The sequence below is a fragment of the Syzygium oleosum genome, unplaced genomic scaffold (genome assembly GCF_021117445.2).
Source record: "Syzygium oleosum isolate NSW1041296 unplaced genomic scaffold, Sole_v2.1 Sole_v2.13, whole genome shotgun sequence".
In the NCBI taxonomy this organism is placed as follows: domain Eukaryota; kingdom Viridiplantae; phylum Streptophyta; class Magnoliopsida; order Myrtales; family Myrtaceae; genus Syzygium; species Syzygium oleosum.
In genome coordinates this window covers 1789596-1814128 of record NW_026607497.1, presented here as the reverse complement: position 1 = coordinate 1814128, position 24533 = coordinate 1789596, and the positions used below count along the sequence as shown (strand labels likewise).

Below are 24533 nucleotides of genomic sequence, written 5' to 3'. Positions count from 1 at the left end.
GAATTTCATTCCCCTGCTGTTAAAATTAGCCTCTCACATTCGATGACTTTCAATCAAAGCATAATTGTAAAACATATAAGAAATTATAAACTAACTTGTTAATATAATTAAATATTAAATTAAGCGTAATAGAACTTATGTCCCGATAAAACTTTAGTGACCAATACATAAAGAGATAAAAGCATCGGAGATCTTCGAATTATTGCAAACTGGACAATTGAATCCCTTAACTTTTCGATTGTGCAGCTGGGTTCATAAACTACACACATTTTTGTTCGAGTTGGTTCCTCCCTTAAATATGCAAACGCAAAGTTGATGTGGCTGTTAGATGTCGACGTGACATCCTATGCGAATTTTTTCACACACTTTAAGAAAATATATAAAACAAAATAAATACTTAGGAAAATTCAGATATAAGTAAATTTCAAGAGAAAAGAAAAAAAAAAAAGTAGCAGCAAGGATCGGGGAGACCAAAACAGAGAGGGTAGCGGCTGCGTCGTGTGGGATGGGGGCTTGGAATGGTCGCTGTGGTGATGGCGACACTGCCTAGACATCGGCGAACGCTGCTCTAGGTGGTTCTATACCCTTTTGTAAGATGCTTTCTGAAGTTATTGCAATGATTCGTAGATTATATTGATCAATATCATCTCAAATATTATTTATACGTATCCCGTTGTCGGGTTGACATAATCAACCGTATGGATTGACCCATTGTATGGACCGTCGATCTTTTTTTCTTTTTTTTTTCCATTCTCGTCCCACCAAATGCCAATAACCAAAGCCATATGCCACGTGGCCTTTTTCCCTTCTCCTTATGTTTATAAGGAGCTCCATGTTATTCTGCTAATCCTCTCGTCTCTTAATTAAGGCAATGTCTGGAGTATTTAAGGCAAAGGTACAGTGCTTGTGGCCTTGCGCAGCTAGCATCACTGATGAGTCCTGTAGACCCCAAGGTAACATAAATGGGTGTGCCAGAGATCAAACAACTGGAAATGAATGCAATTCAATTATCAATAGCACGAATTCAAGGATGTTTTTTCAGTAGATATCCTTAAATATCGAATGCTTTTGTTTTCCTTGGTGGGGGGTGGTAAATAATCAATTGGCTGATCAAAGAGATAAATGTGTGTGGCAGGTGAGTGATTATCATTAGATTCCAGACCAAGAGAGTGATCTTGTTTTTGCGTCTCTTCCACTTCAATTTCTTATATTCTCCTCCTATTGATATGTATACTATTTTTTTTTGTTGCTGTACTAGGTTTTACTATAGTTGACGAGATATGTGTCGAAACTCGGACAAGCATATATCTGCGATTAGAAAGATGGAACTTCTTTCGTTTGTATACCTGTTAGCATTATAATAGGAACTTGGGAATTAGTTCTCAAGAAAGTTCCCGCTGGAATGCTGGCGAAGATATAGCTAAGCCTCTGTGCTGAAGTTTCTAGGGGTTTGCTTATGTTAATGAGATAAGTCCAGCTAGCTGTCACAGATGATCAGCAATGCCATACGCAAAGGTTGATTAGATAATCAGTAATCAGTCTCCAGCAAGTCAGTACGATACGACCACGAAGAAGAAGGTGATTCTTACTCTGTCGAATGATGAACATTGACAAGAAAATTGCAGAAAGATATTGTTCATGTCCTTTTCTTTGCTCATCTAAAAATAATTCTGCAACTGCAGGGGCTCGTGATCCAATGGGATTTGTGGGTACGGACCAAAAAAGCAAAGGCAAAGCAAAGAGAGAACAGTCGTGAAAGAGCCAAGAGCAGCAACAAGAGGACGAGATGAGCGGCCCTCGCTTCTCTTCTTCTTGGCTAGCTTTTCAAAAGCATTAAACCCCAACTTTTCTTTGCCCTTCATTATTTTCTAGCACGTCAGTTTCTACCCCACACCAACATGGTCTTGTCTTCAATTAGGTTCCATGGCTTCACTTTTGTGGAGGCTTTCATATAAAATCCAACTATCCTCGTCGATTTCGAGAAAATTTCGAACCAAACCGATAAAGCTAAACCCTAGTCGGACTTTATTTGGTTTCTATTTAGTTTAGTATCAACTTCAACCGTCTAAATTGTGGTCTTTGAAGTACCCTTTTGTATCCAGTGAATTTAACGTGTTGTAGTGAGCCTAGCTGTCATGAACGGGGAGAAATTCTGGACGGTAGAATAGATTCGGAGTCCAATTTGGGAGAACAACAAAACAAAACAATTCATAAGATCTACATCTATAAGAATGAAACGTTAACCGAAGTAGGTCTTCTTATGTGCATGGACATGACACATGATATATAAAGAAATTAACGTATAATCCTGAAAACTCTAGGTTTACCAGTGAAGTCCGAGACAATTCATAAGACCAAATCAAGTCGAATTTGTCGAATTCAAAGTTTACCGGACCAAAACCAAAATATTAATTACAAACAGAAAAATCTTGGTATAGTTTGATTAAGATTTCTCGTTACCCTCTTTTTTTTTTTTTTTGAGCGAAAAGTTTTCTCCTCCATAATGTTCATTCCGAACGATAATGTTTCTGGCAATTATGAAGATCATGAAAAAGAAAAAATCCTTTGCCCTTTTATATGTTTTTTGTTTGTAGCATGGGAAACTACTATATTTCTATATCCTTGCGTGGGTACAGGTATACACATAGGTATATCCAGCTGTTCTCTGGGCATTTATGCTTTTACATCTTGCATGCATGTCCGTGCATGACTTGACCCACCCGAAGGGCTTCACGCGCGAGCGCGATGGCGATGGCGCAATCAATGCCCGTCTTTGTCAATTTGAATCGCTGGAAATTTGGCCTCGGGCGTGGCTTGCGATACACTCTGAATTCTTCGCGTCAATGCCATTTTGTCTTGGTTTTGTTGTCATACATGGACGTTTCTTTTCTAGGTGCTGTCAGTTTTCACGCTCGACAGAGAGAGAGAGAGAGAGAGAGATATGCATCTATTTTCGATGAAAACCAAGTAATAACAATGAACCATTTAAACGAAAGAAAAGAGGAGAGGAGGGACAAGCATATGCAATATGAATGCCCATGATGATAGAGGAATTGATTGAATAGCGGGAGGGTCCTACTGATGAGTGTCGAGTGGGGTTGGGGTGGCATCTTCTTGGACGGTGGGTCTTTAGGGTTTTTTCTGGTTCTCTCTCTCTCTCTGTTAAATGAAAGAGAAAAGATCAAAGCATGAACTTTCCTAATATTTGATTGATCATACAATAACTTCTCAACCGTCGAGCCGTTCATGTGCTGGAAAAATAGGACCCATGTATTGACTTTGCTGCTATAAAAAGGCATGTCTTAGGGTTTCGTTTTTACGTACTTTGAAAAGATTCTCTCTCTCTCTCGAAAGGGTGGTTTTTGGTAATATTGATCCCGATATTGCGTCCTGATTTCGTCCTGAACGGAATATTTCCAAGAAATCGGTTGATAATGTTACCGCACTCGCAAGCGATACTTTTCGCTTGTCTACCAGCTCTGTAATGTACAAGAAAATAGCATGGGACTCGAACAATTGAATTCCGCTATCAAAACCGGCAACTTAACATTAGGAAAAAGGTCATTTTCAAGGAGGCGCTTATCTCTTGATATAATCCCAGTTTGCTGACTTAATCCGACACCCCACATAACATAATACAACAGTTGCTAAAGCAAACCAATCATTGTATTACGACCTTTAGGACATGATTGATTAGAAATGCATTATTCTAGGAGAGTCCGACAAGTAACATCCCATTAATTGCTTCATATGTACAAGGTGCCAATGAATGAGCTCTCTTATGGATAATTAGCTTTCCCATGCTCCAACCCCTATTAACATTTTAAGGTTTGTTTGTTTGGAAAAAAAGCCGTTTTTTGAGAAATTGTTTTCCGACTTTCTAGTTTTTTTTTTGGGTCAGAAGACTTCTTTGTGTATTTGGATGATGGAAAATTAATGGATCAACAATAAATGTTTTCCATGAATAGAAAACAAGAAGTTGAGATTGGAAGAAAATGACTTCCCCTTATAGTAAGAAGGAAATCACTTTCCCTAGATCACTAAAGAAATGAAAAACTAACAATTTTCATTGAAATTAATTTTCATGGAAAATATTTTCCTTTATCATGAAGTTTTAAGTAAAATAAATGCACCATTAGCTTTTCTTCTAGTAACAATAGGTCGTAGTCATCACTCTAGTAAATACAACAAGTTTTCTTGTGAAATAGATCCACTCCTCCAAACCACTGAATATGGGCTTTAACTATGTTTAGTTGACGATGCATCAATTGGGATAAGCCCATCTCTCTTTTGAGCTGGCATGTGACGAAATTATCCACCTGATCCAATGCACAAAATCAGTGATAATCAATACTATTTGCAGAGTATAGAGGAGCCTATAATCAATTGGACCAGAAACCTAAACTCTATATCCTAAACTAGTTGATTCAGACAACATAAAGTTTACTACTCCGTCATATCACTTTGAACTGGTGCGGGGGTATGTGAGGTGGGTCAGCCTTTTTTTTTCTTAATTTGACATGATACATCGAAAACATGCGAAGGCTTGATTTTCATAGGATCCAAGATGAATTGGGCCAGGTGATGGGCCGGTTGATGCTGTGTTTTGGGCTCTTGAAAAATTCGGGTAAATGACACGTCCATGCCCAGTCCACATCATCTACGATCCAGGCCCATTAGCAATTTCAACATCTTCGGGAGTCAATTGGATCATCCGAACAGCACTCAAAATCGTCTTGTCATAAATATTCGTAATGTTTAATATTGATAATCGAACACGATGCAATGTTTACGTTTCATATACATATGCTATCTCTAAGCACTGGTTAAAAACATGAAATTAATGGCATATTATCTTAAAATCGAAGGAATTGAATACCTAGTCCCTTTAAGAACGGGAACATGTATTTTATTTTTTTTCCTTCACGTCGTGAAGAAATACGGTTATTTCTGCGGCGTTGTAATGAATGATTCACGTCCTCACTGATTGGATTGTTGACACGCAAAAAAATTCGATTACAAAACAAATTGTAAATGCGTATGTTGCTCATTCAATTTTTTTTTTATGTTGATAGTCGATTGAACAATTATCCTATTTTTAGTGCTTTTAATAGGTCCAATTCCAAAAAAAAAGAATCAATTTTATCTTGAGTGACAAGTTTGGTTTGAATTTTTTTTGTTTCAATAAAAAGCACTAACTTTTACTCGAGTCCCAAATATAAGCTCCATAATGTGAAATCTTCAAATTGTTGATGCCAGATTTGGGAATTAGGTGAAAATTGGCGATTTTTTATGAGATAAAAAAGTTCGAGTTAGGATTGTCACTCAAAGTAAAGTTGGTATTTTTTTTTTTTGAATTAAGCTGCCTTTAATATATAAATAAAGGGATATTGACACAAATGATCCCTAAACTTTGGCTCAATGTATAATGTGCTCCTGCAACTTTAAATTTGTTCAACATGATCCCTGAATTTTAGTTTAATGTGCAATGTGATCCTTGGACTTTTGGTACATATTCGATTTGGTTCCTGAACTATATGAAAATATTCAATGTTGTCAATTTGAACATATTGAACACATACTGTAATAAAATATTCAATGTTGTCCCTGAATTTGAAAATATCGAAATTATGAAATGACAATATTAAATATTTTCATACAGTTCGTGGACCAAATTGAACACGTACCCAAAGTTCATGGACCACATTAAACAAATTAAAAATTTAAGGATGACATTGCAAATCGAGCTAAAATTCAAGGGTCAAATTAAATAAATTTAAAATTTGGAGATCACATTACATACTGAACCTAAATTAAGGGACTGATTATGTCATTTACCCATAAATAAACTAACAAAATATTTTATCAACAGCGTGCAACGCGACTGAGAGAGTGAGATATTTTGGGTCCAACAGAGATTGTGAATTTAATCGGAAGTAATGCCCATAAAATCGATATTTTTTGTGAACGTAATTTTTTTAAGCATTTTCCCATCCGAACCCAAAAATGACAGGACCAAACATCGAACACGTAGGCACCAGACCATCCAACGACCAAAATCATGGCTTGCATTGATACGAATCATCCTTAAAACTCCTCGTATCATCTTCCCAAATCGAAGTCCAAACGAAAAACCTCTCTCCGCCACCAGAGAAAGATCAGCTCAAAGCAGTCTCAAGAAGCTTCATCATCCTCCACGCTTCATTCATTCTTCATCTTTCGCACCAATTCCTCATCCTCTCCTCTCTCTCTCTCTCCATCTGTGTCTTTAGCGTGTGGATAAGTAAGCGAACACTCGCTGAACGAACCGGGTATCTCCCAGAGCAAAACCCAAGTGCAAGAACCATGTCCGTGACTTCAAATCCATTGCTTTCTTCGAATTTCTATGGCGACAGAGTCTTGCTCTCTCCTCCAACTCCTAAAATCCACTCGCGAATCTTCAGAAGAAAGTTCTGCGCTACTCAATCCGTCTTGAATAAGAACGTGCCCAGTTTCGAGCACTTGAAGTCCGCGCCATCCAAGGCGGCTCTGGCAGCACTTCTCTTTACTTCTTCGATAGTCCCGCAGGCCGGAGCTGTCGATCTGCCAACTCCCCCGCCGGTAATCCAAGCGCAGCCCACGAAGCCGAGTCCCTCTGATGGGTCGCCGTTCGCGCAGAACCTGCTTCTGACGGCACCGAAACCTCAGGCGTCTGCTTCGTCCGACCTCCCTGAGGGAAGTCAATGGCGGTACAGCGAGTTCTTGAACGCGGTGAAGAAGGGAAAAGTGGAGAGGGTGAGGTTTAGCAAGGACGGCTCTGCCCTCCAGCTCACCGCAGTCGACGGCCGACGAGCGAGCGTGATTGTTCCCAACGATCCGGACCTCATCGACATCTTGGCGATGAATGGGGTTGACATTACGGTGTCCGAGGGAGATTCAGGTAATGGGTTGTTTGCCTTTATTGGGAATTTGATCTTTCCTTTCCTTGCTTTTGCTGGACTGTTCTTCCTGTTCCGCCGAGCTCAGGGCGGTCCGGGCGGGCCGGGCGGGCTCGGCGGCCCAATGGATTTCGGGAGATCCAAGTCCAAGTTCCAGGAAGTGCCGGAGACTGGTGTTACGTTTGCTGATGTAGCCGGGGCTGATCAAGCCAAATTGGAATTGCAAGAAGTGGTTGATTTCTTGAAAAACCCTGATAAGTACACAGCTTTGGGGGCTAAAATCCCCAAAGGTTGTCTTCTTGTCGGCCCTCCCGGGACTGGGAAGACCCTTTTGGCAAGGGCGGTGGCCGGTGAGGCCGGCGTGCCATTCTTCTCGTGTGCAGCATCTGAGTTTGTGGAGTTGTTTGTGGGTGTCGGTGCTTCGAGAGTTAGGGACTTGTTTGAGAAGGCAAAGTCAAAAGCGCCTTGCATTGTGTTTATTGATGAGATTGATGCGGTGGGGAGGCAGAGAGGAGCTGGTCTTGGAGGAGGGAATGATGAGAGAGAGCAAACTATCAATCAGCTATTGACTGAGATGGATGGTTTTTCGGGGAATTCAGGTGTCATAGTACTGGCAGCTACAAACAGGCCAGATGTTCTTGATTCAGCTCTGTTGAGACCTGGGAGGTTTGATCGGCAGGTTATGGTGGACAGGCCTGATGTCGCTGGAAGAGTGAAGATCCTTCAGGTTTGCTATATTGCTGGTTTATGTAGTTGGCACGTCTATATGAGATGCCATATCAAATGTTGTTATAGCTACTACTAAGTATTTTCAGGACCTGAAGGTGGTGATATGAATTTTGAAGTAAGTGAGGTTTAATGGCTTTGAGTAACATGAATAGCGTTGACTGTTCATTTTGCTTTAGTAGTGTAGTTGAAGTGCAAAAGTTGAATAATTTAGGTGAATCGGCTATAAACTTCTACCAAGCACCTTTTGAACCTTAGTGTGGAACTGAACTCAGTTTACTATCAACCATTTTCCTGATTGAGCACCCCTTCATGGCAGGTGCATTCTCGAGGAAAGGCACTTGCAAAGGATGTCGACTTTGAAAAGATTGCGAGGAGAACTCCGGGTTTCACCGGGGCTGATTTGCAGAATCTGATGAATGAAGCAGCCATTCTTGCAGCTAGGCGTGACCTCAAAGAAATCAGCAAAGATGAGATATCCGATGCTCTGGAGAGAATCATAGCCGGACCAGAAAAGAAAAATGCTGTCGTCTCAGATGAAAAGAAGAAGTTGGTTGCTTATCATGGTATACATGGCAACAACCTTTTCTGTTACCAGTTTAGTCCGTCCACTATAATGTAGTTATGGCTGTTGATGGTATGATGACAATTTTGCAGAGGCTGGGCATGCTTTAGTTGGTGCGCTGATGCCTGAATATGACCCTGTGGCCAAGATATCCATCATACCCCGTGGCCAAGCCGGAGGTCTTACCTTTTTTGCTCCAAGTGAAGAGAGACTTGAGTCTGGGTTATACAGTAGAAGCTACCTCGAAAATCAGATGGCTGTTGCACTCGGTGGAAGGTTAGCTCTAAATACTTGACCTCATGATTAACCGATAAATGAATGGGCCTGATTAAGACTCTTACCGCTGGAAAGGATATTATGTTACCGTAGTGAAGATCTGTGGTATGCTTTGGCGATGTGAGGAAATACAAGGAGATTGAGCAATCTGGTCTTTCTTTGCTGAGTTGCCAATTTTGATGACTGGTTCGCAATTCTATTATGCAGGGTTGCTGAGGAGGTGATATTTGGAACCGAGAATGTTACAACGGGAGCTTCCAACGACTTTATGCAAGTTTCTCGGGTGGCGAGGCAGATGGTTGAGAGGTTTGGCTTTAGCAAAAAGATTGGGCAAGTAGCCATTGGTGGACCTGGTGGAAATCCCTTCTTGGGTCAGCAGGTGTGCATGCTCTTTGAAGCAATTTCATTTTCGGTGCTTACATAGTTATCAATTATGAACAATTAGACTTTAACCCACCTGAATCGTGCTGAGACCTATAATATTTAATATGCAGATGTCAACCCAGAAAGATTATTCGATGGCAACTGCAGATGTGGTAGATGCGGAGGTGAGGGAATTGGTAGACAGGGCATATAAAAGAGCGACACAGATCATTACCACCCACGTTGACATTCTCCACAAGCTTGCTCAACTCCTTATAGAGAAAGAAACTGTCGACGGGGAAGAGTTCATGAGCCTATTCATTGATGGAAAAGCTGAGCTGTATGTTTCGTAATTTTGTTTATAGTAGTTTGGAGAAAAAAATCAGGATTTACAGTAAGTTCCTTATACCTTGTACACATTGATGACCACTTTATCAATTCTTCTGACATAAATTGGAAACAATAGTATTCAGAAAAGCATCTCTCTCCTATATTACATTGTATACTATTGAATGAGATCTGATTATCCCGTCTTTTGAAGCATGAGCACCACGAAGACTGCCCTCTGCAAGCTTTATTATTTCAGCATAGCTAAAAGCATGCAATAAGAATGCATGTTATTTGTTCACATGGTCCTTCACCCTTTCTTGAAAAACAAATCTCCAAATCGAGGGACATTGCGAGGCTCTATGATTAGAATCTGTTCGATATTTGTCAAGAATGCGATAATTCTTTGGCATGTGCACATAGCTCCACATTTTCCCACAGAATCTGCTGAGAAGATCTCCATGGCCTTGAAAATGTGGTAGAGACATGAACTTGAAATGGTCTTCTCTATCAGGTATTTACATTCACTATGCAGTGTGGAGAGAGAGAGAGAGAGAGAGAGAGAGAGAGAGAGAGAGAGAGAGAGAGAGAGAGGAGGCCATGAGAATGGTGAGAGCACCGCGTGAAAAAGATACACTATGCATTGCCCGAAGTGATGGCACTTGCCTCACCGGCAAAAGCATTGTGTGCCGTCATGAGTAATGAAGTGCCGCACAAATCTCCCGGTCTCTGATTTGATTCTTCATCTCCATGTTTTCTAGTCATGTTTGTAATCCGTATTCATCTCCTTGTCTTATCTCTTGCATGTGTCGGTAGTTTGATGAGACTTGCATGTTGATTTTTGCTCTGGCAAGGATTATTTCGCAATGCAGAAGTACATTGAAATCGAGTGATTTGTATTATTGTCACATGTGTCGTGAAGATATGCTCTCTTCCTTTTGGATGTGGCGGTGTTTTTATGCTTCATCTGATGAAGATTGAATTAATGTCAGCAGAACTTACTGAAATTTGATATTTAGGTTGTGGGTCCTGTGGAGAGCTGAGGAGGATGGCCCTGTGGTGTGGGTAAGTATGAAGTGTTTTTTTCTCGAAGTTAACTAGCCCGTGCATTACCACATGCTAAGGTCGTATTCGAGTTAACCATTCAAGTGCTGATCAGTTCCACGAGTCTAGAAAGCCGCAGATAATAGCTTCAGAAGAAATACAAGAAGATGGCAAGCTCGGGAACTTCATTGCAGAGGGAAGTGCAATGGAATGGATTTGAATATGCTGCACTTAAGTGTGACCTTCCCATACCACACGGGAAAACTTTCGAAAAAGTTTTGATTTTTCCATGGACAGGCTGAATAAAATCTCCAGTGCCAATAGATGCACGAGGCCGAGATCTGGTGACCGTGCACAGTTGTATAGGTACTTGCATTTGCAAGACAAAGGAAATTCCCAAGACATACCAAAGACACTTTTGTATATCTGGGGATAATTTAGCATTCTTCTGACAAACGGTTGGGACAGAACGGTGAGGGGCAATAGGATTGGATTTCGTTAACGAGCAGTTGCTGCCGGGGAGTTGGTTAACGACTAAATTCACCGGGTGGAGATTCATCACGAAAAAATCCAATGGGCAATCACCCCAAGAAAGCCATCTCAAATTAGGAAGAAACTTTTTAAAGTCGCCAATGAATTGATTTCGTCCCCTTCAAGGAACCCCAACATTGGTAAACAGGCTAATTCTTCAGGTGTTTAGTTTAGTCATGACTGATTCCCACGCCGAGGGCTCATAAAGCTGGTTTTTCATGCCAGACGCAGCAGAGAATAAAGATGAGTGTGCAACATAGAAAGCAAAAAACCAAGAAAGTAGTCATCGATATCAGTAGTTCTTCTTTGACCTCAAACTAATTAAATCAAATGCGTGTTGTAACAATACAATCACATCTCTTCCTTATCAATTTGAAAATAGGACAAATTAAGCATGTTTAATAGGATAAGCGGCCGAAATCAGCCACGTTGTTGTTTATTAGTAATTACTAAGCAGACGCAATCTGCATCGATCTCTAATGACCTTGCAGTTGGAAAGCGTTAGTTACAGATGAGAGGACGAGCATACAGAATGAAGCCACAAAGTACTTGATCCTTGTGCAGTGCTTTACTGGGTTTTCTTGCTTGAAATGAATATGCACTTACTAAAGTTGCATGCTTTTTATTTCTATACCAACTTGGCTCCTCATAAATTTAATAACGAGAAAAGGATTGCAGCGAAGCTCTGTATAAGTCGTTACCGAGCTTCCCTCTATCTAAGCAACGCGACCATATACTTTCTAGGCATCAGCTATTTAATCTTACATGTCAGATCGGTCTTTTCCACCAAGTAGACTCAAGACTTGACAATGCAATGGCTCCGTTACGGTTCTGTTTCTGCTTCATCATGCTTCTGCTTTCCATTTCAGGTTCCGAGTCTTGTGGTCTCATGTTTCTCTCTAGGAACAGAAAGGGGAAACTGATGGAGACTGCAAGAGAGGTGTTGAGCGCTAACTTACGGAGACAAGAAGCAATGGGGAGGCGTTTCGAGTCCAAGCGGCTTAGTCCAGGAGGACCCAATCCGCATCACCACTAATCATATGATATGAAGCTCCAGCTGAGAAGACTGTCAGCGGCAAAATGGAGCGAAATAAGCTGGTTTTTGCTTTAATTCATGCAAGTCATGATCTTCAACTCTAGAGTAACGTTTAATTCCTGTTCTTGAATGTATTCAGATGCCAAAGTTTGCAGAATAGGAGAACTAGTTTCTTTGCCATTCCATTTTGTGTTATTTCTTGCTAGGACTTTGGAAATCGACATATAGTTTATTCATCAAGTGCTCCACTAGGACAATTCAGAATGTGCAAGCCGGGAGTTTTGTTCGTCCTTCTTCAGCCAACTTATCATTATTGGGTGTTGTAGGCAGACTAGTTAAGTAATCAGCAACACATGAAATGCTTTTTTCGAAAAACAATGAAAAAGAGACACGTATCCCCATTTTTCCCATTGAAAAAGAAAAGCACTTTCTGACATGGATTCCTAGAAATGTCCTGGAACTAATTGTTTTGAATTTGTACAAAGATTCCTCCTGAATCAGAGAAAGCATTGATAATGGACTTGAACGCTTATACTTCTGGTTTCATATTCAGCTCTTGACAAAAGCTGGGGCATTTTGAAAAGATGACTGTATAGTGTCAGTATTCGCGGAGCTTGCATTCAGTTGAATTTGTCCGATAGTGTGGTGTTATTCTCTGGTGTTCTTCTTGGGCAAGGACGGACTGTGACCCACTATTCCTCCTGAGTGGCCCATGATATACTCTGACACACAGACGTCCAAATCAAGACTTCGAGTTCGTGCGGCTACTAGTGCAAGGATGACTCTATTGAACAATCTAAACAGAGCCAAGACCTTTGATTATGCTGAAGAGGCATGCAAGTTTTCGGTTTTCGCTTTTTGCTCTTTACTACTGGAATAGGTAATACTGATAGCACCCTCTTGTCAAGCAAGATCAAATTAAACGCGGAGAACTCGCATCTTTCAATAGATTCTGGAATTGTAGTGTTGTCTATCCCCAGCATCGGTCTATATCGAGTCAAACATAGAATGATCCTATCTTATAAGATAGCGAAAATATATATCCCACGACCTGAAATTACATAGAAATCACACATATACAACATCGAGAGTACTCAAACTGCCTATGGGTGGGAAGAAAAAAACTACCTATGAATGAAGTAAAAACTGATGTACCCAGAAAAAGGAAGATTTCACACGTTTCTTATCCTACTTTGAATAAACGAGGAGTATTTAGGAAATGGGGTTGAAGTCACCGGGCATTGGTTGACATGGGATCATGTCATCTGACTGCGTAGTTATCCATTTCCTTTTTCAATCGAACTTGTGGATAAGATCTGAAAACGCTAGAAAGACTAGGCATTTGGACAGTATAAGCCTCCTAGTCCTAGATTTCGTCGTTGCCCTTTTTGAGTGCTGAGAATGATTAATAGCATTTACTTTGCCAAATCCAATTTGTTCTTTGCCAAAGAGGTCAATCTTTCACTGCGAGTTGGCCACCCGAAGTGATGATCTTTCGACTCTCCTTTCTTGCAAAATCTTTGATCTACACTCTAGTGCTTCCCTCGTTTCACTGAAGAAGTTGGCAGATTTTGAGCAGTTCATAGCAAGAAACGACTAGGTAGTCCGCAGGGTCACATTCATGGAAAAGGACAGAGTTGGTAAAGTTGCACAGGCAACCCATTTGGACATTGGCTATTTTCCCAGTTCAAGAAAGTTTCGTGAGCCATAGATAGCAGAAATATTTGCTCGAATCATTGTCCATGGACCAGTGCACTCACAACCGGGCCGTCATTGAGTCGATTCGATCTGTCATAATGCAAATCGGAGAATCAGGCCATCATGATTTCGATGGCTTGCGAGAGGAAAGCTCCAAAATTTGCTGCAAAAATGAGAAATTGGGCAGATTAAACTATATTGATTGATCGAGATGAGCTATCCAATAAGGACTTGAACAATACAGAATGCAATTTGGGAGCATAAAGGTAATGGATGACTCAAGAAAACAGGACAAGATAAGAAAAAAAAATCCGTTCTTGGAAAGAAGATAAAATGTCCTCTTTGGTCAAAGTTATCCACCTATACGATGTTCCAATATTTTCTGTCTTCTCAGTGCACCGTGCTTCTTGACCGAGAGTGGCAATTTGCCTGCGTATATATAAGGACTCTGTCTTCATCTTACGCTTATTACCATCCTCAGCTTTTTCAAAACTACCATGGCTCATTCCGCTAAGGCTCATATACTGATTTTGTCCCTCATTCTGTTGGTCATGGTGAGTTCGGATACGAAACTGATTTGTAATGGATTCTCGGATGTGCCAAGGAGGATCAACAGCAAAATCATCTTGCGGAACTTAGGGTACGGCATTCCGAAGTCGGGTAATGTTCCAAGGAGAATGATGGTGGGAGCGGACCTCGACGGAGCGGACCTCGACAGAGCCGCGCCGGGAGGGCCGGATCCTCAACATCACTAGCAATGACCGGCAAACGATTGCGAACTTGTGACTTTAAGACTTGAAGGGGGAATGGCAATCGAAGAGTATTATAGAAGGTTGACATGTTGCCTTTTTTCTTGTGAGGCCAGGGAATAGATTGATCACCTCTATTTCCAGTCTATTCACACTTGAAAGATTGAGATTATGTTTTCAGGAGAATCTGTCTTTTTCCCTTGGAGAATAAAATACTTGTTTAGGGTGAAGATGCGCCGTCGATTTGGCTTCTCGAATCTTTCTTGCTCGATTAAATGCATGCGTTGATATGATTGTCCGCTGTATCTACACCATAATTTTTCAGTTGAAAGTTCTCTGGTTTGATTCGGTCATGAGCTAAGTAGTTTAGTTAAGGTCAATGAGAGGAGCGATTTTGAAAAGTGCATAAACCGATTTACCAATCAAAACACTTCCCAATCGTTATACCATAACAAAATAACTTAGAAATATTTCATATCAAAACCAAACCGACCGAACCCAAGCCTTTAGTCTAGTTGAAGGCATTTAGAAAAATATATATTAAGCCGGTGTTTCATTTGACTTATTTCCAGGCCAAAATTGAGATATTACTTACATAATTTCAACAAAATCACAAAATACTCCACATTTAAGAGTCACTCCAAAACACCCTGCGGATGCCACGGGAAAAAAAATTATATTTTACTTTGCAGTTCATGTTAATACAACCATTACCTTTTCTCAATCAAAGAATTGCTCTGTCCAATTTTTATGCTACGTGATTACCATCTTATAATATTGCATGCGGTATTTACAAAATACTATTTTGTGCATATAAAAAATTACAACATGGAATTAGCCGGAAACGGGTTATTCTAGGCACACCATGTTAATGAGGCGAGGATTAGTTAATTATAAACCACAAATAGAATCATATCAAAGCAAAATTAGTTATGGTTGGATATGATTTCAAATATTTTAATGACTATTAATAATATAAAATCAAAGTGAAAAGGAATAATATAAGTCCACTACATGATTGGATAGACTATGAAATATAAAAGGCACCATTTACAATTACATGAAAAAATAAGAATATCTTTGATTAGATTGAATGAAATAGAAAATGAGGAGAAAAATGAAAAATGAAACTTGTATAAAAATAGGCTCTATTTGAATGTAGACGAAATATAAAAAAAAAAAAAAGAGAAAATCTCTGGAAAAAAGCAAAGGAAAAAACTCAGACGATGGAGACACCGACGACAAAGAACCAGTGTTGGCCACCTCCGACAGCCCAACCCAACCCAACACCGACAACAAGACCAGTGTTGTTCATCATTTACAAATATGTAAAAATTCAAGCTTGGCTAGCTTGTCTTTCCAGATTTGAAGGAAAAATCCAGCACAAGTAACATTGTTTAAGACAAGAGTCAGAAAGAATGTTTTTCATGGCATTATGAGTTAATGATGTTTCGAACACGGCCACCTCCCAACTCCCAAGGACTAGCAAAGTATTTACATACGTGAAACCACAGGGACAAAAAGAAGGCCTCTCATGGCAAGGAAATGACACCCAAAAGTAGCAATTCAGGAGGTACGAACTCGGAGAACTTCACCTGAGGTTTCTTTGTAACCTGCCACATTCCACACCAAATCGGATTACAAATTGATCTGAGATTAAGATAAATGGATTTGCCGAGAACGTTTAAAAATTCCATGAGCAAGAAGGTGAGGTAAAAGAAACCGAGAATAAAATAGATGCCTGAGGACGGAGTGATGCCACTGAGAAATCACGTAGCTCAGGTGAAAATCAGGCACCATTCTGAATGTAAATTCTAGGATGGTAGTACAAGTCGTGTTTAAAGAGGAAAAAGAAACAGCATCCGAACTGATAAAAGCATGCTAACTTCAAGATACCAGCTCAAATAGGGAGGCACTCAAGAGTGCAATCATCATCATTGAAATTGAGAAAAGAAATGATCATCCAATTTGATCCCTTCTACTGAGGAATAATAACGGGGGTTAAAGACTCGCTCAAAAAAATTGTTATGACAAAATCTTACTGGGTTCCTTGAATACGTTCCGCTTATTAGATACCCGTTTAAACCAATTTTGTAAACCACGCTTTGCACCACTAATAGAACTATGATCTCTGATAACAATTCATCGATGTAGATTGCTTCCTACTTCCAGTATGAAGTCAGCTCAGCTCTAAGAGATAACAGTGCAAAAGCCACAGCCGCATCTCCCAAGGGCAACAAGAATCATTCTGTGGTTATATGAACTATGCACAAGGAAACTGCCAAAAAATGTGTATGAGCAATGGTCGCATGATCATAATGCAGAGAGCAACAAAATGATGTAATTTAATAACTAGACAAGACCAAAGATTGTGCCTACCTTGATTAAACTAAATCGAATACATGTCACAAGTAGCTGATATTACGAAGAGGACCTATCACTGTCAGAATCTGCACAAGCAACATCAGGAAATCAATCAACATTCAAGCCCTAGATGAAAGACTGGCTGGTGGATAGACAGGGAAGCTGGATTATTACCACTTGAAGAAGATCCAGAGTCACTACTTGAACCGCTTGAACTACTTGATTCACTCGAGTTAGCACCTTGCTTTTCTAATAGAGGTGGTGAAGATGCGACTGCATTTTTTTCAGCTGCGCCTACATCCAACAGTCATCGAAAAAAATAGTGCACGTGAATATCAAAGGCAGCATCTAAAATGTGAATCATAAGTATTCCTTTTTCAACATTCCGTAGTTGTCACCTGCCATGTTCTCTGTTGGTGCCTCCTCAATGACTAGGACCTCATCCTGCATTAGATGAAATCAATACCTGATCAGCACCAACAAAACTTTGAGAAAGAGAGGGGAGGAAATCAAAATCGAAAAGGTTGTAATTCTACCATCTCTGCCACATCATTTCCAGCTTGAGGAACCTCGCCCTTCCTGTTGTTCTTGGTGAGGCCTTTTTTATGATTATGCACAAAGTTATCAAGCTCCCAAAGAGTGTCAGAATCAACACTGTCAATATCGACTTCAATCTCATCCTCCTGTTGAAATAGATGAGGATTCCTCTTCTTTATTATCTGAACAACATCCTCCAACTTTTCTGATGGCAAAGTTTGGAGGTCTTCACTAAGCCTTTGCTTCTCCTCATATGTCATATCCCTCTTGTGAAAACCCTGGGCTTCAGGATTCTTGGGAACTGGCTTCTTACCTGGATGTCCGGAAATGGCAGACTTAGTCCTAGAATCCACTGGCAATGCCCTAGACTCTGATTTATCCAACGTTTTCGCATCAGGACATACTGACGATGCTGGCGGAGCTACGAGAGCAGGAGCAGGAGCCTTTTTGGAATTATGTGTTGGCAAACTCATATCGTGTCTATGATCAAGATTATTCTCCTTCTCTATGACCTTCCACCCATCTTCGAATATCTTCAGCAACGTCTCAGCCATGAAGTGAACATCCTGACCTTTAGGATTGTACAGCATCGCATTATGAAATGTTAATCTCACATCCTCTGCAAACTCTGTGGGTGACTTGTACCAGTTCTTATTCAACCTAGACTTCACAGTACCCAAATCCATTGGATGCTTAATGATGGTGAAGTAGTCATGCAACCCAAGCTTTTTAGGATCCACCGGCGTATTAAAAACCCACCCATATTTGTGCTTCATTAATCCAGACAACAAACTGTCACAACTCTTAAACAATTGACCGGAATGCTTATCCAGCCCAAAACTCGGGCCCCTATCATCAATCGTTCCGTTTGATTTTTTCATCTTCTTGTTACTCTCCTGTGGTCGGACCTTGTCCTTACGAGCGACCGATTCTGAATGCGGATGAAGCTGATTCACCTTAGTGTTTCTTCTATCTTTCCCTAGAATCTCACTACCAACACCATTATTGCTATCAGCCATGGAAACACCGTGACCTTGAAAGGGTCGCGAAACTGGTACGCCCACAGAACCCACTTCGGAGTTTACACGCATTAAGGTCCCGGCCTTACCAACACCATCGCTCGCCAAATAACCGTTAACTTGGATCTCCTTAGCTTCAAGTCTCTTCAGCAAGTTCTTAACTTGATCAAGCTCTCTCATTAGCTTTCTCTTAAGCTCCCTAATCTCAAGTTTCGATCTTGAATCAACACTAATCCGAACGCTACGACCAAACAAAGCGTAACCGGGCGTCGAGCTACCGTTTGCTAATTCACGCACCTTCGACAAGCTCGCCCGCTCCAAACTCCGGCTCGACGAATCATCGGACGCCACCGCATCCTCAGATTGAGAGCCCGCCTGCGGGATCAACGAGTTCCTGTTCTCCGTCGCCACAGCCCGGGTCTGCGAGGACTGAGTGCCGGGTCTCTTGCGGGAGTAGACTTTGTTGCCGTCTGCCCTCTTTCGCTGCTTCTCCCTCGAGTCCTCATCTCCCATCAGCTCCGAAGCCATCGACACAGTCTGCACTCATAAAAACCCAACGAAAAGTGCCTCCCTCAAAAACGTGGTTTTTCCGAGGGATCCCCAATCTATTCGGAAAAACCAAGAATCCAACAGGGGCGAATGAGGATTAGCTATAAACCCTAGGGCTTTTTTAGGGTTTACTGGAATTTGGCTTCCGTACAAGGGTGTGAACTGATGGAAGGAAAAAGACAAAGGAGAGAAGGAAAAGGGCAGAAAGAATTTCGGATTGGGGCTTTCTCTGTCCCTATGCCAAACCCTAGATTTCGATGAGCAGACCGAAAATCATAAATCGGTAAGCAGACAGACTCGTACGCGACACCGACTAAAACTGGAGTTCTCGTGTCCGGAGAGACGATAGGAAACGAGGTTAGTGGAAAGATTAGCACTTTCAACTTCTTGGGCTTGGGCTTCCGCATGAGCTGACTTATTATTGGGCCCATTTTGGTTTCGGCCCATTTACGTGGTACAAGCTTTGACAATCTTTAAGGACTTCGAAATTTACATATACTTGCTGAAAGGGAAAATGATACAAATAGTTCATGAACTTTAGCCCAACGTATAGTATCGTCATTAAATTTTTAATTTGTTCAATGTAGTCCTCGAATTTTAGCTCAATATACATCGTCGTTCCGGAACTTTTAGTTTGGTTAATGCGGTCCCTAAATTTTTTGTACATATTCAATTTAGTCCCTAGACTATATGAAAATATTCAATGTTGTCTTTTTGTTAATTCAAGTTCATGGACAATATTGAATATTTTCAGATAGTCTAGGTACTAAGTTGAACATGTACAAAAAATTCAGATATCATATTAAATAAATTAAAAATTCAAAGATGATATTATACATCAGACTAAAGTTCAGGAATTATATTGAATAAATTAAAAGTTCATTGACCATTTGTTTAATTATCCCTTACTGAAAAAGGTAGCAAAAGATGGGGTGATCTAAACGAAGTTGACAGTTTCCTATCTCATAAGGCTCATGTGACGAGCCAAGACCCGGAAAGGACCACTATCATCTATAGCAAGCAGCCAAGCGTTTTCTCAAAATGATGGTCGAAACAAGGCAAGTGATCGAGATCGAGAGCTCTTTTAGAAGCTGTCATTTGTCTATAATAACCGAGATTCCATAGTTTGCAATGTCAATTCATAGACAAAGTCATTATCCATAAGTGGAAAGTCTTTACGGTAAGATATTCGACATCACGGGAAAGTGATAAATGCGATGTCATTCCTCGCTCTTCAAATCACAGTTGAAAAATACTCCCCTCAAAATACATTGAGGTCTATCTAGGCTGCTCCTGTAAAATTTATTCAACACATACCGTCTTTGTAACTCCTACTCAGATCGGAAATAGCACAAGCCGGTGTAAACTGCAACATACTCAACAATGAGAAACGGAGCAAAATTCCAACAGGTTTCTAGAAACATTGGTTGGTTTGATCAGCTAATGATTTGGTTAATTTAATTTTCGTTCGCGAACTTGATTCCCTTCTCAATTGATGCTTTGAGCTCGGGTTTCAGCTTTTCCAAGCCTTCTTGCTCGTAGTCAGAGAGAGGACCCAAATCCAAAACTTTCTCCACTCCATTCTTTCCAAGAATCACCTGCACACACACAAATATGTCGCAATTGTTGGTTCCGGTGATCTTTCCATGAAAACCACTAAACAGATGATAGAAGAGGCAGAAGTTAATGCACGTGAACTGAAGAGGAAATCCGACCAAAAAAAAAAACTGAAAAGGAAACAAGGGTTGTGTAAGCACGCTTGCACATGTACAGTGACATCTTTGGGCTGAAAATTAACGTAGTCCACATGATTTTAAAAGTAATATGAAGTCTTGGTCCACAAATTTTCATCCTCAAGCAATCAGGAATGACACAATACATATTGAGAAAGTGATTTCCACTTACAAAACCAACAAAGATGCAGAACCTGCACATATTGTAGGATGGTTACAAAACAAAGATGCATGATTGGTGTTTACAGGAATGCGAGGTTCTAATACAATTAAGGACTATGGCAACCAAAACTATCTCCTCACATCCATCCAGAGATCCCAGTCACGCAGCGTCACTCCAACACCTCATTTTCTAATGACAAATAACTCAAACTAGCACGGGAGGCATGACAAGGAAACTAATACTATCTTAACCACAAGGTGTATGCTGGTGAATATGTATCTATGCCAGCTATGAATGCATAACATATATCATCCTATCAACGTAACAAGGCTAGCCAACCAAAATAACAAACTATAAACATCAAAACACCAAACAATAGAAAAGGGACGGGGACTAAACCAAAAACAGACAGCAGATCCATCATTTACATTAGTATAGTTAGACCTATCTAGAGAATTAACGACGTTAAGATGAGTCAACCTTAGAAGCAAAGAAGGGCAGTTCCGTAATGCTAGATTGCACGAATGAACACTGTACGATGTCGGGAACTCCATTGAGTCCCTCTAAGCAAGCATCAGCAAATACTGCTCCAGCATAGCTACAATCATAAAGGGACATGTTAGCGAAACATGAAGAACTTTACAAACAGGTTTGGTTGGCTTTTACAGTGAAACCAGTGTTGTCAAGAAGTGATATAAAAGGAAAGACTTACGCCATAGACAGTGTGGCAGAACCCTTTCCAGCCTTTGCTTCCACTACTTCAGTTCCTCCATCCTGGGTCCTTTTGGTAAGTGCCTTGATAACATCTTCTGGTAAATTGACTTGTGGAGAGGCCTGTTAAATACAAGTTAATTGAACCCTATGCCAAAAAGAGTTTACAGAGAAAGATCTTGCTAGGTTATGTGAATATGATATCCGTGATGATTTATTTGACTTTCAAGATAAGAGGGACAAACTTGTGAAAATAGCGGGAGGATAGTTATGCCAGCATGACCTCCAACAACGGGTACATTCACCCCTGTGAAAAAGGCAGCAGACAACGATAATTAAAGGACAAAACATGGACAAGTACTCTCTCCAATAGTAAGAAACTAAAGGTCAAATATGATGATATGGAATAGAAAAAAAGAATCAAGTTCTATAGATACATATAAGTACCTGCGACTGGTACATTAGCTTTTCCAGCATAGAAAGTCTTGGCCCTCACAACATCAAGGGTTGTTACCCCAAATAATTTCCTCTCATCATATGTTCCAGCCTTTTTGAATACCTCAGCAGCAATTGGAACTGTTGAGTTCACGGGATTGCTAATCATATTCACAATTGCCTGATCGAATGAGTAATTTCCTTCTAGTCAGATACTCGAATCAGATGCACAACAAGATGGTAACCATGCATGTCAAAATATCTCTGGCCTATTTTGGAGTAATGAGCATTCTGAATTTCAGATTCAAGAAATAGGGAAGTGAGCAATATCATAAGGGAGACTCAGTTGTGCCATGGTTAAACAGGGACCTGCTATCAGAAACAAGTTCCCACAAGATGCACAATAACCAGCTATAATCTACATGCTATTATCTACTATATGCGATTCCCACAGAGGCGAACTGAATTGAGAGCGGGACAGAGGTAGAAGATTTCACTTTTATCTATTCATTCCAGCAAGAATTTGATTATACTCACACTGGGGCAGTATTTTGCAATAGCAGTGCAAAGAGACTTGACGATGCCAGCATTAATGTTAAAGAGATCGTCACGAGTCATTCCAGGCTTTCTTGGCACACCAGCCGGAATGATAACCAGATCTGCTCCCTCAAGAGCTTGTCCTAGCTGATCTTCACCCGCATAACCAGCAACCTACAAGGAGGCAACATCATCAATAAAACTTACAACAACAGTTGAGGAAATGACAGCGGATAGCATTCAACATGAAACTGGTATGTGGTCACTTTGACACAAACAAGTCCCAGTAGACACGCTCGTCATTAGTAGAATCGCCCTTAGAATTGTCCTACGATTGGGATGAGTCTGACGACAGAGTATCAAACAATCAAAGACTCCTACTAACTGTTGCATTAAAGACTTCCATTCGAAGCGATCCACAAAGAAGAAAAATTTGAGAGGCCAACTACACATGTTAGTGCGGCCTCAGGTGAATTCCACATCTTCTTATTGACCGACACCGATCGACAAGCTCCGAAGTCCTAACGGCACTCATACTCGTAAAGCTACTCAACAATTCGTGTATCGGAAAACACAAGTCGAGACGGAGATTTCTGAAGGAGTAAACACGAAATTCGGGAGCGAGAGAGGATCTAAAACGAGGGAGGAGGCAAAAAAAATAAAAAAAAAATTCGAGTACCTCAGATCTAGTGTTGATGTGGCTGACGTCGGCGGCGACACCGGGAGTGCCGGCGATATCGTACAGAGCGAGCTTGGAGACGAGAGGGTTGATCTTCATGAGGAGCGAGAGCGGCTGACCGATCCCGCCGGCGGCCCCGAGCACGGCAACCTTGCGCTCCGGCACGGATTCCGAGCTGAATCCGCGGCGGAGGAGGTGCGAATTCGCGGGGGCCGGCCTCGCCGCCGCCGCCGACGATCGGAGAGATCTCAACACGGCGGTCCTCATTGCTGCTGCTGCTGCTGCTGCTTCTTCTTCTTCTTCTAGAGAGAGATGCGTGCGAGTCTCGAGGAGTCCGACTCTACTTGGCGTCTGTCCGCCAATATTTATGGTTGGTCTCGAGGAAGAACAAGAATATGTAATTTCTCTTTTTCGCTGCCTTAAAATATAACGATTATTATCTCAAAATGACAAAAAAATTAAAATTAAAATGGCCGCCCTTTTCGAAATGCATGCTCTGGATTTCATTGATTTTCCCGACATCCGACACTTATGTCCGGACATAATTGAACTCGAAATGTTAGCATGTGTTCATGTTATGATTGTGTAAATATCACAATTTTACAGTTCGTGCTTTTTTTTTTCTTTATCTGTGATCTCATGTGATGGGATTTGAGTTTATTTTGAATAAAATTCCACGCAAACTTTAATTGGCGTGAATATTTATTATGTTGTAATCTTTTCTGCATATTATTTCTTTTGTGAAAGTTCACGTCACCAACAACATTTGGAATTGTATAACACATGCAATCTCAAATCATTGTTGTGCTGCGGGTTTTCAAACTCTTACCATGTTGAATGAGGATCAACGAACCTTCCTCCATCCCAAGCTTTTCTCTCCCGGTCTCTTTGTTTTTAATTTTTTTTTTATTATCGATGTCTCGAATACGAAGCAGAGCCAATCGGAAAGAGACGCGTGTACACTACAAGCATTAGTCCATATCAGACATTGTGCAAGAAGCAAATTGACCAAATAGTCGATCTTTTTCCAACGTGCAACGAGTTTTTGACAGCGTTGAACTTCAGGAACACAAGTTGCCAATGTAAATTAAAAATGGGAAATTGTTTTTTTTTTTTTGGGTAAGGTAAAATGGGAAATTGTTCGTGCATGTCAAAATCACAAAACTTTAGCTTTTAGGTGGAATCTATCTTTTAGCCGTAAGCAGACACGATTGGTCCCCCGGCAATAGCTTAGATACTCAAATTGAAAAGGACCCCTTTGCACACGACGACTTGCGTTGGAGAATCCTCACCTACCCCTTTCGTGTAGCTCTTGCTCGTACCAAGCAATCAAACCAAGAGAAAGGCCATTCCCGAACTAACGTAAAGAGGCTTTACATGTTGATGTTTTGGTAGCATTAAGAGCTTCAAAAGCCAAGTCCAAAGCAACATAACTAGTTTTACTTACTGGAGCAATTACTAGGCTTATTTTTGCTGTACCGAGTCGGCGACAGAAGTTTTAGATGCTTCATATCTATAGGTAGGATGATAGCTCGAACGCGAATTCAGATGCCTGATCGAAATCTTGATAGGAA

The 24533-nt window shown here is 40.7% G+C and overlaps 3 protein-coding genes across 5 annotated transcripts; 1 reads left to right on the top strand and 2 right to left on the bottom strand.

Annotated features, from left to right (window-relative positions):
* The first annotated feature begins 6097 nt into the window (after nt 1-6097).
* On the top strand, nt 6098-9390 carry LOC115681248 (ATP-dependent zinc metalloprotease FTSH, chloroplastic). The gene is made up of 5 exons (XM_030605120.2): nt 6098-7644; nt 7963-8209; nt 8301-8484; nt 8692-8863; nt 8979-9390. Exons 1-5 carry the CDS (start codon nt 6346-6348, stop codon nt 9198-9200), a joined length of 2124 nt encoding a protein of 707 aa, XP_030460980.1. The 5' UTR covers nt 6098-6345; the 3' UTR covers nt 9201-9390.
* Nucleotides 9391-15644: 6254 nt separating this feature from the next.
* On the bottom strand, nt 15645-19033 carry LOC115681249 (transcription factor GTE4-like). Of its 3 annotated transcripts, XR_008817753.1 has the most exons (6): nt 17133-19033; nt 16995-17040; nt 16771-16890; nt 16612-16682; nt 16399-16510; nt 15645-15845 (listed from the first exon to the last, which is right to left on the bottom strand). XR_008817753.1 is itself a non-coding variant. In XM_030605123.2 (5 exons), exons 1-4 carry the CDS (start codon nt 18678-18680, stop codon nt 16654-16656), a joined length of 1743 nt encoding a protein of 580 aa, XP_030460983.1. In that variant the 5' UTR covers nt 18681-19033; the 3' UTR covers nt 15645-15845; nt 16612-16653. The 3 variants fall into 3 exon arrangements, 2 of the variants coding, with proteins under 2 accessions (XP_030460983.1, XP_030460982.1); XM_030605123.2 differs by lacking the exon at nt 16399-16510; XM_030605122.2 differs by lacking the exon at nt 15645-15845 and having other exon boundaries at nt 16152-16510.
* Nucleotides 19034-19984: 951 nt separating this feature from the next.
* LOC115681251 (malate dehydrogenase, mitochondrial) lies at nt 19985-23333 on the bottom strand. The gene is made up of 7 exons (XM_030605128.2): nt 22960-23333; nt 22281-22454; nt 21756-21924; nt 21554-21615; nt 21310-21431; nt 21078-21195; nt 19985-20299 (listed from the first exon to the last, which is right to left on the bottom strand). The coding sequence occupies exons 1-7, from the start codon at nt 23224-23226 to the stop codon at nt 20159-20161; spliced, it is 1053 nt and encodes a 350-aa protein (XP_030460988.1). The 5' UTR covers nt 23227-23333; the 3' UTR covers nt 19985-20158.
* Between the last annotated feature and the right edge of the window lie 1200 nt (nt 23334-24533).